The sequence below is a fragment of the Panthera uncia genome, assembly GCF_023721935.1.
Source record: "Panthera uncia isolate 11264 chromosome B3 unlocalized genomic scaffold, Puncia_PCG_1.0 HiC_scaffold_1, whole genome shotgun sequence".
In the NCBI taxonomy this organism is placed as follows: Eukaryota; Metazoa; Chordata; class Mammalia; order Carnivora; family Felidae; genus Panthera; species Panthera uncia.
Window position 1 is genome coordinate 86,409,171 of NW_026057582.1, and position 14,551 is coordinate 86,423,721.

A 14,551-nucleotide genomic window follows, 5' to 3' on the forward strand; every position below is an offset into this window, starting at 1 on the left:
GTGTATATATTTTAATCCTGAATGACCTTCCTGTTCAAATAGTGAATATGTTTTGGGGATAAGAACTTTTACAGCCAACAATTATTCTATTCTCATGGTAAGGAAATAATTTAGCAATATATTCCCCCATCTTCAGTACTACCTTTTTGCATCCTCTGTAAAGTAATGTCGTTTTAAGATGTATTTTTATATTAAGAATGGTCAAAGTAGTAAGTACAATGTATAATGAAGTTACAGTTTTGATTTAATATGGAAGTCATGTATAAGAAGTTGGAAAGGTCACCTTTGTATAGTGTTCCACTTACTATGCTTGGATAATACCGTTTACATAGAAGTATTCCTCTGAAATGGAAGTGTGTTAGGGTACAGAGGAAGCAAATCCCAAATTACAGAGGCGTTCCTTAGCTTATAGTGTGGAGCAAGTGATAACAGGGATATTGAGACCAAATGAAATCATTTACATAAATGCAAAAATAACATATTGTTTAATTAAATGTATGTAAACGGTAAACTTTCTTAGCAACAAACAAAAGGCTCTGATGGTTCATAGTTTATCATCCTCCTTGAAATGAGGTAATCGGAAAAGAAGTATTAACTAAATTGATTGTTTTCTTAATCATCACAAATCTATTTTGAAAAGACCCATAGTTAATAAAAAATGAGGGGCGCCTGGGTGGCGCAGTCGGTTAAGCGTCCGACTTCAGCCAGGTCACGATCTCGCGGTCTGTGAGTTCGAGCCCCGCATCAGGCTCTGGGCTGATGGCTCGGAGCCTGGAGCCTGTTTCCGATTCTGTGTATCCCTCTCTTTCTGCCCCTCCCCCGTTCATGCTCTGTCTCTCTCTGTCCCAAAAATTAAAAAAAAAAAAAAAAAAAAAAAAATGTTGAAAAAAAAATAAAAAAATAAAAAATGATATTTCTATTTAAGGCAATCCATCAGTTACATGGGTTGGTTACAGGGTATACCAAATGTTTTTAAGATGAAAATGTCAAAATTAATTAGAAGAGCAGCTCTAGTTAAATTTCTTGGGCCTCATTCTAAATGATCGTGATTGGACACTGAGGATTTATTTTTATTTGACTTAGTGGTAGGGGTATATGGCTTACTTTGTTTTTGATTAGCCAAGAAATTGAGATAAAATGCCTAATAGGATTAAAAAGAAGTAAACTTTATCATTCTAGCCTGGAGGTAGGGGTAGAATGATATTATTATCACTCACAATTTGTCTTCTACAAGTGATCAGTTTTTAAGGAAACTCTATAGTTTTCCTTATCTAGTCATATATGCTTGCTTTTCTTTATTTGTTTTGTTTATATTGCTTGGCTTTGAGTGATTTCATTACTCAATGTATTTTTTTTCTCAAGCACTTACTATATATTTAGTATTGTCTTATGCCTTTTGGGCTTTGGAAACTATAAAGATTGGTAGTACATGGTCGCTACCTCCTAGAATCCTTTGCATGATTTCCTTTTTCTGCCCTGAAACATTCCCAGAACTGGATTTTTATCATGAGGGCATTTTTGTGTGGATGTGTGTTTATGACAGAATTAAATTTCATGAAGCCTAGATTTTGAGTTTTTTGCCACTAGTGTTTTGTTTTGTTGTTGTTTGTTTTTAATCTTAATCCAGTGAATCTGGTGCATAGGTGTTCTATATATATTTGTTGTTCGTGGTGTTTGGAGGTAATAATCACCTTTGAGTATAAAGTTTTCTTTTTATAAAGTTTTGTCACAAAATGAAAACAATTTAAAATCTTTTGTATGTCAGTGTTAGTAGTTACTCATGGCTTATAATTCTGTGCTTTTTGAAAATTGGAGTAAGAGCTACATTAAATGTAGGCAAGAAGATAGACACAGAAATAAGGAAATAACGTATATAAGGCAGTTCTTTGGGTACTGTAGTTTTTCCTGATATTGCCAGTCGATTTTGATAACTGGTGTGCCTTATTATATTTTCAATCTCAAGTAACCCAGTAGTGCTAATTTAGATGCCACATCTGAATCAGTAAATGTAGAACAAGATTGAATTCTGAAAAATTCCAGTTATGTAAAACCCACCAATCCAGACATCTCTTTCTTGAACATTATTTACCTAATAGAGATTTAAAATAAAGGTATTCTTAGCAGGTGATTGTTGAGAAGAAATTCTGAGTATAGAGGAAGGTCATTGAGACAGGTCAGCTAGAGGTGGACACACAGCCTGCCTAATAATTGGATGGATGCTACCTGGCTGGAAGATGGAGCAGATTGGTGGATCAAAATCTCAAAGGGAAACCTTTCATTTTTAGTTGAAATGTTTATTAAAATTATATTCCACAAAGAACTATCATATTGTATGCTGCAATTTAACTATTAAGAAGTGACATCACCAATAATTATTGTTACCCTACCAAAAGATTGTTTTAAGTGGTATTTGGTATGTGAAATATATTTGGCTGAGTGGTACTTAGTATACTTTTCTATTACTTTAAAATATGAACTTTTAAATTATATCCAAAGTTAGAACACAACATATCTTATAAATAAGTTGTTTCTATTTTAGAGGTTTATTTACTGAAGCTTATTTTTGTTATTTCTTTAGGTTTACGTGAGATTAAGACCATTCTTCAGGGAATTCCTGGAGCGAATGTCTCAGATGTATGAGGTAAACATGCTTAAGCTAATTACATAAGTATTTTTATTTTATTCAATATAGTACCCATATTTAGATCATGTATAATGATTACTTCTTTTCCCCTGAATTTGTAGATCATTCTTTTTACTGCTTCTAAGAAGGTGTATGCAGACAAGTTACTGAACATACTAGACCCTAAAAAGCAACTGGTCAGGTAAATTTAATTAAGAAATAGTAGAAATGTCTGTCACACTGATCTATGAAATTACTATGATTCTATTTAATTTTCATGGCCATTTTCAGTTGGCTGCAAATATAGAGATTTGTTGTGTTGAATGGTGAAAACGAACTTTTTTAAGCCCCCAAACTCTTTAAGAGTTCCTAATGATATTAACTTCAGACAGACGTTCTTTAAAGGATACAAAGATCAAATGTATTTATTCACTGTTACATCTGTATCCTCACTTCCTTGGGGACTGGGGGGAGATTGGGGGTATGTGGAATTTTTTCACTGTGTGCATGATGTTTTCACTTCCTTATGTCTCTGAGATAATGCATGTTATGTCACCTTTTTAATGGCATAGAAAATAAAGGTTAATTTTAACAGAAAGGATAAATTAAACTCTTTTGCTTTTTTCAAGAGCAAATTTCTCTTCCATGGAAAGAAAACATTACATGAATCTAATTGGAAATTGCAGTTGGTTTAGTCACTCAAGTTACCCGATCTGGACTCACTTCCTTGTGTGTGTCCTGAGCCAGCAGATGCAGTGTGTTCCTGGTTAGGTGGGAGTGCCTCGGGTAATCTTAAAACAGTTTGAAAATCAGTTCCATTATTTCTGTCAACAGAAATGAAATACTAAGACTGCCAGCAGTCTTGCTGCATCCTCTAAGATGACAGAGTTAATCTATGTTGTTGTTTTTTTTTAACTGAGAATGCTGAGAGAGATGCCAGAAAAGGTTCATAAAAGCTTTAATAGCCAGGAATTCATTTTCTTGAATACTTTTCCCCATATTTTTTTAGTGGAAAGTCCTAATTTCTACTGTTAATAGTACCTTTGTTATAGAGTGGTTACAACTATGTTAAAAGACTTTTTCTGATGTCCACGTTTAGGGGATTTGCTTTCTTGTAAATAGAACTATGTTTTTTGTTTTTTTTAATCTAAAGGAGCAAAATTTGTCCTTGTTGTCACTTCCCATTTAACTTCCAATATAAGCAAGCATTAGACACACAAATGAAATTTTTTTTTCTCTTCATAAAGGTATAATGCATGCTTATTTTATCTAACTTTAACAAAAGTACACAAATGATTTTGTTTTGATGACTTCATTCATTCTTAAGATTTCTGTTCTCTTTTAGAGCTTTCTTTCATTTTACTAGGGAACAAATCATAGTCATGGAATTATAATGTTACAAATTAACACCCTTCATTTAAACTACATTTATAAACCTACACATTGAGAGTTTAAATTTGTTTTATCTAGTTTTTGTATCTAGTATTTGAATAATTTAAAACAGGAGGAGCTTTTTGAACAGTGTATTGCATTAGAGTGCTATGTTGAAGATAAGGTAGACTCAAATTCCTGTGATCTGATGAGTCTCATGATTCCAAATGCAAATCTGATGACCGGCAAGAGTAGTTCCTTTCTAAAACTGCAAATGCCTGCTATTGATTCTCAGGCTCCTGAATAACTGGAGGGATTTTAGTGTAATTTGTTTACAGTAATCATTTGTATCCACATACATGTTCATTTGTCTTCTGTCTTGGGTGAGTTTGCTGCTATTGGCAAAGAAACATCAGTAGTGACTTGCGTGTACCTGCTGCACCTGCCTGTCTAGTTTCCTCAAATGTAAATGTTTGTACACATAAAAATGGAATCTTTTATAGGCCCATCCAGGACTTAAATTCTTTTGTCTGGTCTTACCTTTTCAAAGTAGAACAGTCTTTAAACCATACAGTGGTAGATGATCATTTAATTTAAAGTATTCTTTATAGAAAGGGGGGGAGAGAACTGTTTCTACTACATTTCTTCTGGTTGGAAAACTCTGTCGTCATCACCAGGACTGATGTTTTTAAGGTTGAGTTTTGTTGTTGTTAGAGCTATGGCCAATTTTGTTGGTGGAAAATGCCCTTTTCTTGAAATTCTATAAATAAAAATATAGGTATATATAAGTAGGCCCTAGCTGCTGAAAAATTGTTTAGTGGGATTAAGACACAAGGAAGCCAAACTATCAAATTACTAATGTATGCAAATGGAGTATTTCAGGGTGACCAGTATTAACTATTAGTAATATTCCAAGACTAACATTTTGAGTGCTAAATGAGATTATGTAATTATGACAGTATATAAGTATTATAAGACCTTCAATCGCTTTTAGTGGTACACCATTTTTCAGTTAAGTATCTATCATTGGTGAAACATCAGTTTACATTTGTAATACTTAAATCTGAATTCATCATTTCATTCAATCCTTGTTTTTCAAATATTCATATACACACTCACACTAAATTAAAAGGAAGATGGGTGTTTGGGAAAAGTATGAAGTGATGGAATAAACATTCGTTTTGGCCTCCACAGCTTTTCTCAAAAACTATAAGGGAAACTAAAAGCATTTTTGAAAATGCCAACACAGAAACATTCCTTCTTATATTTTCTATTCTGGCATGTACAGGGATAGGGAGGCTGTGTGGTCTTCTGGTTAGAGCAAAGGACTGGGAGCCAGGAGGATCCTGGGTTCCAATGCGGGGCTAACCACTGACTTACTGTGTGACCTTGGGCAAGTCACTTGACCTCCTTGTGCCTCAGTCAACCATCTGGAAAATTGGTTAAAAAGCAGGACCTCGATGACACAACCAGATGCTGCATCTGAACTGAGCTTTCCTGGGTAAATAAATTACAAAAACAATTTACAGAGTTTTTAATCCCTCTTTATAATTTAATATAACATTTTGGGATAAGCCAAAGTTCTTAAAGTCATGGTAATATTTGGTTGTAAGGTTTCAATAATTGCTAACATTTTTTAAAGTAAAACTGTAGCCCAAAGCTTAGGCCCACATTTGTATTTGAATTTCCTTTGTGAGAGAAAATAAGGCTAAAACTGTAAAGCCTGTGGTATGTGTGTATGTTTCAGTATGTGTTATACTTTTTGGAGTTTTTTTTTAAGTTAATTTCTTTTTATTTTTATATTTAGGCATCGGCTTTTCCGTGAACATTGTGTTTGTGTACAAGGAAATTATATAAAGGACTTAAATATCCTTGGAAGAGATCTTTCAAAGACTATAATAATTGACAACTCACCACAAGCCTTTGCATATCAGGTATGAAGAGAGGGTTGCTAAACAAAATGAGATTGGAAAAAAAAAAAATACAATGAGAACAAATGCTGCCAAACAGAATGTAATAGGAGAACAGAATTTTCACTGGTGGAATTTCCCTTTTTAGTGTTATCTTTTTGAATTAGAAATGCCAAATTGCTATATTTCTTGTGGACATTTTTCTTTTAAATAAATGAAAACATAGATAAAAATCTGAGTAATAATTCTGGATAAGAAGAGATTATAAGCTGTACATCAGTTAATAGCATTCTTATCAGTTGTTAAATCAGTATGTCAGCACCAAGCCTGATATGGGGATCATACTCATGAACCATGAAATCATGACCTGAGCCAAAGTTGGAAGTTCAGCTGACTGAGCCACCCAGGTGCCCCTTATTTTTCTTTTTTTTTTTTTTTTAAATGTTTGTTTATTACTTTTGAGAGCAAGTGTCTGTGCGAAAGCTAGGGAGGGGCAGAGTGAGAGACTCCCAAGCAGGATCCACGCTGTTAGTGCAGAGCCCGATGAGGGGCTTGAACTAACAAACTTTGAGATTATGACCTGAGCTGAAATCAAGAGTTGGAAGCTCAACCAACTGAGCCACCCAGGCACCCAGCAAGATATGTATTACATTATGAATGTGTTCGTGTGATAGGTCTGAGATTTCCTTTACAGTAAATCAGTGCAGAGTAGGGATGGTGGAAATTGGGTTGGGTGTAGAAAGAACAAGTGAAAAGTAAACAGTAAAAAGATGAAAAAAGAAAAATGGGGAAAACTGCATATGGTATTGAAATGTGTTCAATTTAGGTCATTGGTCACATTTTGAAATATATTTTTAAGAATTTCATATTGGTTCCTGGATAAAATAATTTCATTTATCTACCATCTTAAATATAGTATTCTGCATTAATATTAAAGATAACCTAGAGATTATTTACTATAAAATGTGGTTTGCATTCTCGTTTTTAAACTTCTCTTCAGTGAAATACCATTGCATCAATTTGTTACGTTCCTGCCGTTTCAGGTTATCCTGCTATTTGTTGGAAATAGAACAATGAATGTCACACAGTCCCTGTGTAAAAGTATATAGGCTTTCTGATAGTGTTTACATTGGCAACACCCCTCTCACAGTGCCTAGCATAGACTAATAGTAACTATTTTTTTAATCCATAAAGTAATATTTTTAATTATGTAATTGCAAAACTTGTTTCAATGGATTTTTCTTGTTTAGTTTCATATATATTAAGAAGACATTAAGCTGAAAAACCAATTGGGCTTTGATGTATCCCTTAACATCTGTTTCTTGCACTATTGAATTGTCAGAATGTAACAACCATAAACTGATGGCATTCCTTTTCACAGTAACTTCTGCAGATCACTGTGTACTTAAGTATCTGTTATTTCTTTTAAGTTTTTATAAAGTATGCAAAATGTAATAAAAAGGATTTAATTACTTATTTATTATTTTAGCTATCTAATGGAATCCCTATAGAAAGCTGGTTTATGGATAAAAATGACAATGAACTCCTAAAATTGATTCCATTTCTGGAGAAGCTTGTAGAACTGGTAAGTATCTTATTTATCTTGTTGTGTTTTGCACTTGTTGCCTCAACTCTATTGAAGTAAATCTTTTTAATTACTTTACTTTATGTGCACTGACTTTTAAAGTCAACTTGGTATGAGATTAGGGCAAAAAAAATTGAAAAGGATTACAAGCATTTTCTAACCTTGTAAACTATATCAAAATCATGCTTATCAGTATTTAATAATTTGCAGGTTGAATGTTTTTATTTTCACTGGGCTGCTTCTTATGAAGTTACTAACAGTATTAAATTGATTTCACTTTGCTTTTCATAGTTCAGGTCTAGAATTAATGCTTGTGCTACTGAAACTTTATTCTGGTGTTATTTTTTCCTAATAAATAAAGTAGAATTCAGTGGCTTAACACTTTTACCAGTCTTTTGGTTTTGCCTCTTAGTGCATAATTGTTCTTTACAGAATTAAAACTTTAATGACAGTTCTTTTAATCTAAATTTAATTCTAAGTTAACTGCTTGTGTGTAGTATCTTTATATTTGGCAAACAAAGTGAAATAAATAGTGGTATATTTTTTCTTCAAAGGAAGGATGTTCACAGTGTTACGGAATCATATTTTTACATGGCTTTTAAAATGTCTTTTTCTCCACACAGAATGAAGATGTTCGACCTCACATCAGAGACAGATTTCGCTTGCATGATTTGCTGCCCCCAGATTAAGTACAAAGACTTGTCAAATCACTGAAGGGGGAGAGAATGCAGGACCCTTTTGGACTAAGACAAAAACATTGCCATTACTGTTGAAATTTTGCATTTTTGTACCCCGTCTTGCTTTTCTTATCTTTGGTGCCCAATAATAATCAAGGGTTACAGAAAGAGACTTTATCTCAGATTGAATACATACAGTAGGTAGGCTAAAACAGAAGAGTCTTTAGAACTAGTGCAACTCCGGTGAAATTTTTTTATGTACAGGACATCTGCAGTTTATAAAGAATTCTGTTTCTGCCACCAGCAGTTTGACCTGTAGTCACACAGGATTTTATGATAATAACAGAGATGAAAATGGACTTTTATTTTCTCTCTGTTTGGTGCTCTAAGTGGGTTTGTAGCCACTTTTCTGTTACTTTAAGATTCTCATTTCAACAGGAATGGCCAGTAAAAGTTGTTTTATTTTTCCTGTTAAGGTTTATAACCTTTTTACATTTTTGACCTGTATTAGATTAGATTTTCATTATGCATTCCTTTTAGTTGAGGCGCTTCCTAGTTTTCTGGAAATAGTCAGTTTTTAGTTTTTTATTATACATTTGAATGGCCGTTTTCCTGCTTTGTCTGCCTGCATATTGTATATTTGTTTAAAAATATTCTCTACTTTTAGTCCATGTAAGTTTCATTTAGAAAGACATGCATTTATATTTTGTTTCTGTAATATTCTGTAGGTGAAATCTTTTAAAAAAAATCAAAGGACTGGGTAGATAAGAATATATGAATGACTAATATTCAAAAGATTTAAACCATTGTGATGGCATGTGTTCCCCAAATGGTAATATCTTGCAATGGCACACGGATTTAACGGATAAAGGTATACCTCAGACTTCACTGTGCTCACCAATCTTTGAGGAGAATGAGTTTGGTCACCTGTTGGGCTTGATTTGGTTACTGCTGCCTTTGGTTTTCTCCAGGAATGAAGTATTCAGCACAGTGACTCAGTATTTTTAGTTATTTTGCATGGGCTGGTAGTACCTCTGTTATGCTCTTGGTTACAATCAATTTAAAACTCTGTGTAACAGTCTTGGTACCTTACAGTAGCTATGCATAATCCTGTGGCACAGTAAACTCCCAAGCCACCAATGCAGTTAATATGCTCTCATAGTGGTTTTCTATGCTATATGAAAATAGTCTTCAAGCCTTGGTTCTCTAATGCAGCTACCACAAGAGGTTGATATTTTTATAGTGGCGTGTAATCTCCTTTTCGGGAGGCTTTTTATGGAAGGTAGAATTTGTAAAAGTTAGTATGCTTTGCCTCTCGACTGCATTAACATGCCACAGGCTCAGACTGTTTTTGTGTAAAGGATGTCAAAGAACGGCACTTTTTCTAAAGAGAAGTTTGATATTTTGTATGCTTGTTAAGAAAGTACAGTATTGGAAATTAAAGGTGGACAACTGATAATTGAGGAGTATGTCACTTAATTTTTTATGTATATTACCTGTTTACTTGTACAACTTATTGTACAAATTACATGCAGCTTCATTTTCAAATGAATCCTTAAAATAAGGAAATCTTTTTAGGAAAACATTTAATTTTTGTATTTTTGATTTTAAAGGCATGAGTTATGTCAATTTTCAGTGTATTAATGAAGATTTTAACTTTTCATCAGGTTGAGTGTTTTCTTACTATATTATCTGTTGTGTATGTAGTTAGCATATTGTGTCACTGAACTGTTTAAAAAATCTAGCATGTAGAGCAAGCCTGTTTTGTGGAAAATCCTTATTCATTAAAAAAAAATAATCATGGCAGATTTTCTGCAAAAAAAAAAAAAAGCAAACGCATTTGCAATTCAGAATACTGGTTTATTTTTTTTTTTTTAATTTGTTTTGGTTTGTTTTTGTTTTAATTTAAAGAAAGGTATTTTGCTTGCAGGAAAAATACTCCAGATTCATTTTAATGAGAATCTTTGAAATGTATTTATCTTTAGGGCATCTGGGCATCTTTATGCTGTTTGTCTTCTGTCTTTCTTGAAATAAAATGTACATACGTTACCTTTACATACGCTCTTGCTCAAAATTGTGAACCTAGTTACATTTCTCCTTGCTCCCCTTTTTATGCTCAAACAGTAAAACCCTAAACCTATACAAGAAGATCTAAGCTTTCAGTGTGCATTATAATTGCTGAAAGCTTTTCTGATTAAGCAAACACAGTCTCAAAGGGCTTTCCCATGATTTAAAGGGAAATGTAAGCACCTGTACTGTTGTGCCTCTGGGCACTTTAAATAAACACCAACTTTTAGTCCTCTTTTATTAATGGTAAACTGTTTTCAGTCCCATGCTAGGAGAGTTCTTTAAGTCAACTGACAAAGGAATCTAGCATAACAAGATTCTGTAATAAAGGGAAATTTTATATGACCTGAGAAAATTTTTCGAGACCAATTTATTTTTCTTCATTACTTAATTTGGGTCATTTTAAATTTGTTAATATAAAATTTAAAATAATTTATAAAGAGACAATTATCCAGCTTCCTTCTACTTTAACATGTTTTATCCTCTCATTACCCCTAATTTTCTTTTATCTTTTGGTAAATGTTATCTTAAACACACTTCCATTTAGTTAAGCGGAGGTGTTTATTTTGTGAATTGAGATGTGCCCAGCTCCTTCAATTCACACAGGAAACATGAACTCTTAAAAACTGACTGTAGGAAATGCAGGAGAGTTGCATACCTGATAAGACACAGCAAAAGTGACCTATATACACATTAACATATCTGAAGTACATATTATAATTGTGATTATTTCCAGTGATAAATGTCTGGCTTTTAAGACATTCTTTTAAATATTTGTATTATTGTTAGGATGTTTAAATCAGTTGTGTTTTTTAATTCTGTGTAATATATGTAGCCCTAATCAGATTTATATCACCATATTTCTTCTTGAGTCTTAAAGAGTTGATAACAATTTGAAACCATAATTGTTTTATATTAGCTAGTATGTATATTTATTTACCCGATGGCTTTATCTTGTTTCCCAAAATTGGGGGGGAGGGAGCTGTTGAAAGCATTGTAACTTCTATAAATGGCTATTTTCTTGTACCTGTCAGTGAAAATGGATGTGTACATTGTTTTTTTTTATATTTCTCTGGTTTTTCTGGTTTGTTTGGTTGTTGTTGTTGTTGTTGTTGGCTTTTTTTGTTTGTTTGTTTTTTTAAGTGTTAAACATAGAATGGTTTAAAAAAGTTATCTTTGGCCAATGACTTTTTCAGCTAGATAATTACTTTTATTCAGCCTTCTAAAGAAGTTTGTTTTCATTGTTTTGTTCAGTCAACTTGCCTGAAAAAGAGAGACTTCATCTCATCAATGAAGAAAGCATGTCATTATTCCTACAAATCTTTACAGCGAGCACAGAATTCTTCATAAGGATCAGATCTCTTCCACATCTTGTGTCAGTCACATAAAGCTGAAATGTAAAGGACACTGAAGCCTTCATTTAATTGTACTAACACGATGGTGTTATATACCACATCATTAGCTAGTTAAGGTTTTCTGAACTGACTTCTCTTTGTCTTCCTAGGTATTTATTTGTTATCTCTTTTAATCTTGTGTATCTAAATTAACTTAGTTAATAGTTACCCACTGAATAACTATGCCAAGCAACTAGGAAAGAATGTTTATTTTATTTCCCCTTATAGGGGAAGAGTGGACTGGGAACAAAAATGTATGGGCCAAAAGGCCTTAGGTTGTCATTCATTCACTTTCTTATTCCTCTCATGAGCTATATTTGAGTATAGTATTTTTTTCAGTGCTGATATGCTTGATTATGTCATTACTTCTCATATCTTCCCAAGTTGAAAGCCTGCTAGGAACCTATATAAAACACATTTAAAATTTTCAGAATAAGAACCACAAAACTCAGTATCTTATATTCAAATGCCACTTAAATTATTATGGGAATCCAAGTCTCACTCACTAGGATACATTTTTATAAAATGTTTCTCTGTATCTTGAATTGAAATTACTTGCTCAGAGGCAAGAGTTCTGGGGTATAATGTGTTTTGAGAAATTTTTAGAAAGGGGAGAAGAGAGCAGCAAGTTTATACTTAGTTACTTTATGGTTTTGATATTAGTATTTTAAAATACATCAGTGTTTCCCAAACCTGACCATTAGAATAGTTGTGAAGAGCTTAAGAAATACAGATTCCAAAAGCCTAACCCCCTGCAAAACTGTCTGGATGGATCTAGAGTGGGGCCTGAGAGTTGTTGTGTGTGTGTGTGTGTGTGTGTGTGTGTGTGTGTGTGTGTGTGTTTTAAAGACCTCCAGGTGATTCTAATAGCCAGCTTTGGGAAATCACTGTTTTAAATAATGTGATGGTGTTTGAGAGTAGGCAACTAAAATAAAGTTTACCAGACATCTCTGGTAGTTTTTTTTTTAAACCGGGACCAGATTTCACAGAACTTACTCAAGATACATGGAGGAATAATAAAGAAGATTGAGGCTACTGCTCATTATCATTCTTATCTCCTACTTTTTAAGAGTTTGCATTTCTAGCACTTGGAATAGTTGATCATATATACAGCTGAAGGACATCCCTGAATGAGACCATTATATATATTAATTGTAAAATATTTCACTATTTTTTTATTTTATAAATCTTTGTAGAAATAAGCAATTAAATACTACTTTCATCTTTTGAAATGGGATTTTTCAAGGCATTGTCCTTTTGGCATTAAGGTAGGGGGGAGTTAATATTCTCTCTGCCTTTTTCCATGTGAATCAATATAAAAGTCATGGATATTTAAAAATCTCAGTTTAATTTCTACATATTTACTATGCAGTATAGCCGTGAACAAGTAATGTAGACTTAGTTTTCTCATCTTCAAATGCCCTGATCACCCTACCTCACAGGGTTGTTGTGGGGATAAATAAAACTTTTATGGAAGCACTTTTCTTTGACGATATTTTATCAGCCATTAGAAACAATCTAACAGCTTATATTTGTATAGTGCTTTTTTGCTTGCTTGTTGCAATTACGTGATTTTTTCACATTACTTTCCCCTTTGATATCTTCAGGACGTACCTGTAAGGAACACAGAATAGGTTACAGACAGGCAGAATGACAATTTCTGGAACTACTGTGTGCAGAAGTGGAATAAAATGTGAATAAAGGGGCTAGTTTTGAAAAAAGAGATGATGGCAAAGAACCAGATTATGGTGAACCTAAGATGAGGAATTTCTACTTGATGTAGTGGGCAAAATAACATGAACCAACATAACTACAAAATAGCATTCTGGTTCCACCCCGATTTCTGTGGTGAGACTTTTTCTTCTTTACTGAGCAAAACTGACATTGTGTAAGTTTAAGGTATACGGTATGAGGACTGGATACAAATATTTGAGATGTTCATCACAATAAGGTTAACATCCTTCACCTAATTACCATTTTTGTTAGGGTGAGATGAGAACATTTAAAATCTACTCTGGGGGCGCCTGGGTGGCGCAGTCGGTTAAGCGTCCGACTTCAGCCAGGTCACGATCTCGCGGTCTGTGAGTTCGAGCCCCGCGTCAGGCTCTGGGCTGATGGCTCGGAGCCTGGAGCCTGTTTCCGATTCTGTGTCTCCCTCTCTCTCTGCCCCTCCCCCGTTCATGCTCTGTCTCTCTCTGTCCCAAAAATAAATAAATAAACGTTGAAAAAAAAAATTAAAAATAAATAAATAAATAAAATAAAATCTACTCTGATAGCAACTTTCAAGTATACATTTACAGTACTAACTGTAGTCCCTATGATGTACACTAGGTCCCCAGAACATTAGATCCTCATACAACTGGAGGTCTACCCTTTGACCAGCATCTCTTCATTTCCCCTAGCCCCAGGCTGTGATGAGATTTTTAAGTATTTTCCCTAAGCTCCAAAGGAGTTTGATGCACATACAGGTTTGAGAGTCACTGAAGTACAGGGCCTTTAGAAATAAATGACCTGGCTGGCTTAGAAGAGTATGGAACTCTTGATCTGAGGGTTGTGAGTTCTGCCCCACATTGGGTGTAGAGATTACTTTAAAATCTTAAAATGACGACTTCAGGTGAATAGTTGACTTGGGAGTTTGGTTAATAAAAGGAGCTTTCAGGATCAAAAGATCTGATTTCAAGTCCATAGGTACTCATTAACTTACTAGCCAAAAGCAGGTATCTAAGCCTCAATGTGTTCATCTGTGCAAAGGGTGCACCAAGATGTACTTTTCAGACTTACAAAGATGAATGATATCAAGACATCATAAACTGTAAGGCAATATACAAATAACTACCAGAATAGAAATGGTAAAGCAGCTAGTTCTCTTGCAGATATGCAGGAGATATACATAAACAGTGTTTGGGGAGATGTCTGAAGCTGAA

General features: G+C 33.8%; 1 protein-coding gene across 4 annotated transcripts in view; it reads left to right on the forward strand.

Annotated features, from left to right (window-relative positions):
- Positions 1-13,107, forward strand: part of CTDSPL2 (CTD small phosphatase like 2) — an 83,717-nt gene extending 70,610 nt beyond the window's left edge. For 3 of the 4 annotated variants that reach the window (XM_049613536.1, XM_049613534.1, XM_049613535.1), the window contains exons 9-13: positions 2,579-2,641; positions 2,746-2,825; positions 5,802-5,928; positions 7,394-7,489; positions 8,113-13,107. In XM_049613536.1, the coding sequence (XP_049469493.1) occupies positions 2,579-2,641; positions 2,746-2,825; positions 5,802-5,928; positions 7,394-7,489; positions 8,113-8,178 (432 nt within the window). In that variant the 3' untranslated portion in view covers positions 8,179-13,107. Of the gene's footprint in view, positions 1-2,578; positions 2,642-2,745; positions 2,826-5,801; positions 6,085-7,393; positions 7,490-8,112 lie in introns of those variants that run through there. The other variant, XM_049613538.1, reaches the window with a different exon arrangement.
- The last annotated feature ends 1,444 nt before the right edge of the window (positions 13,108-14,551 follow it).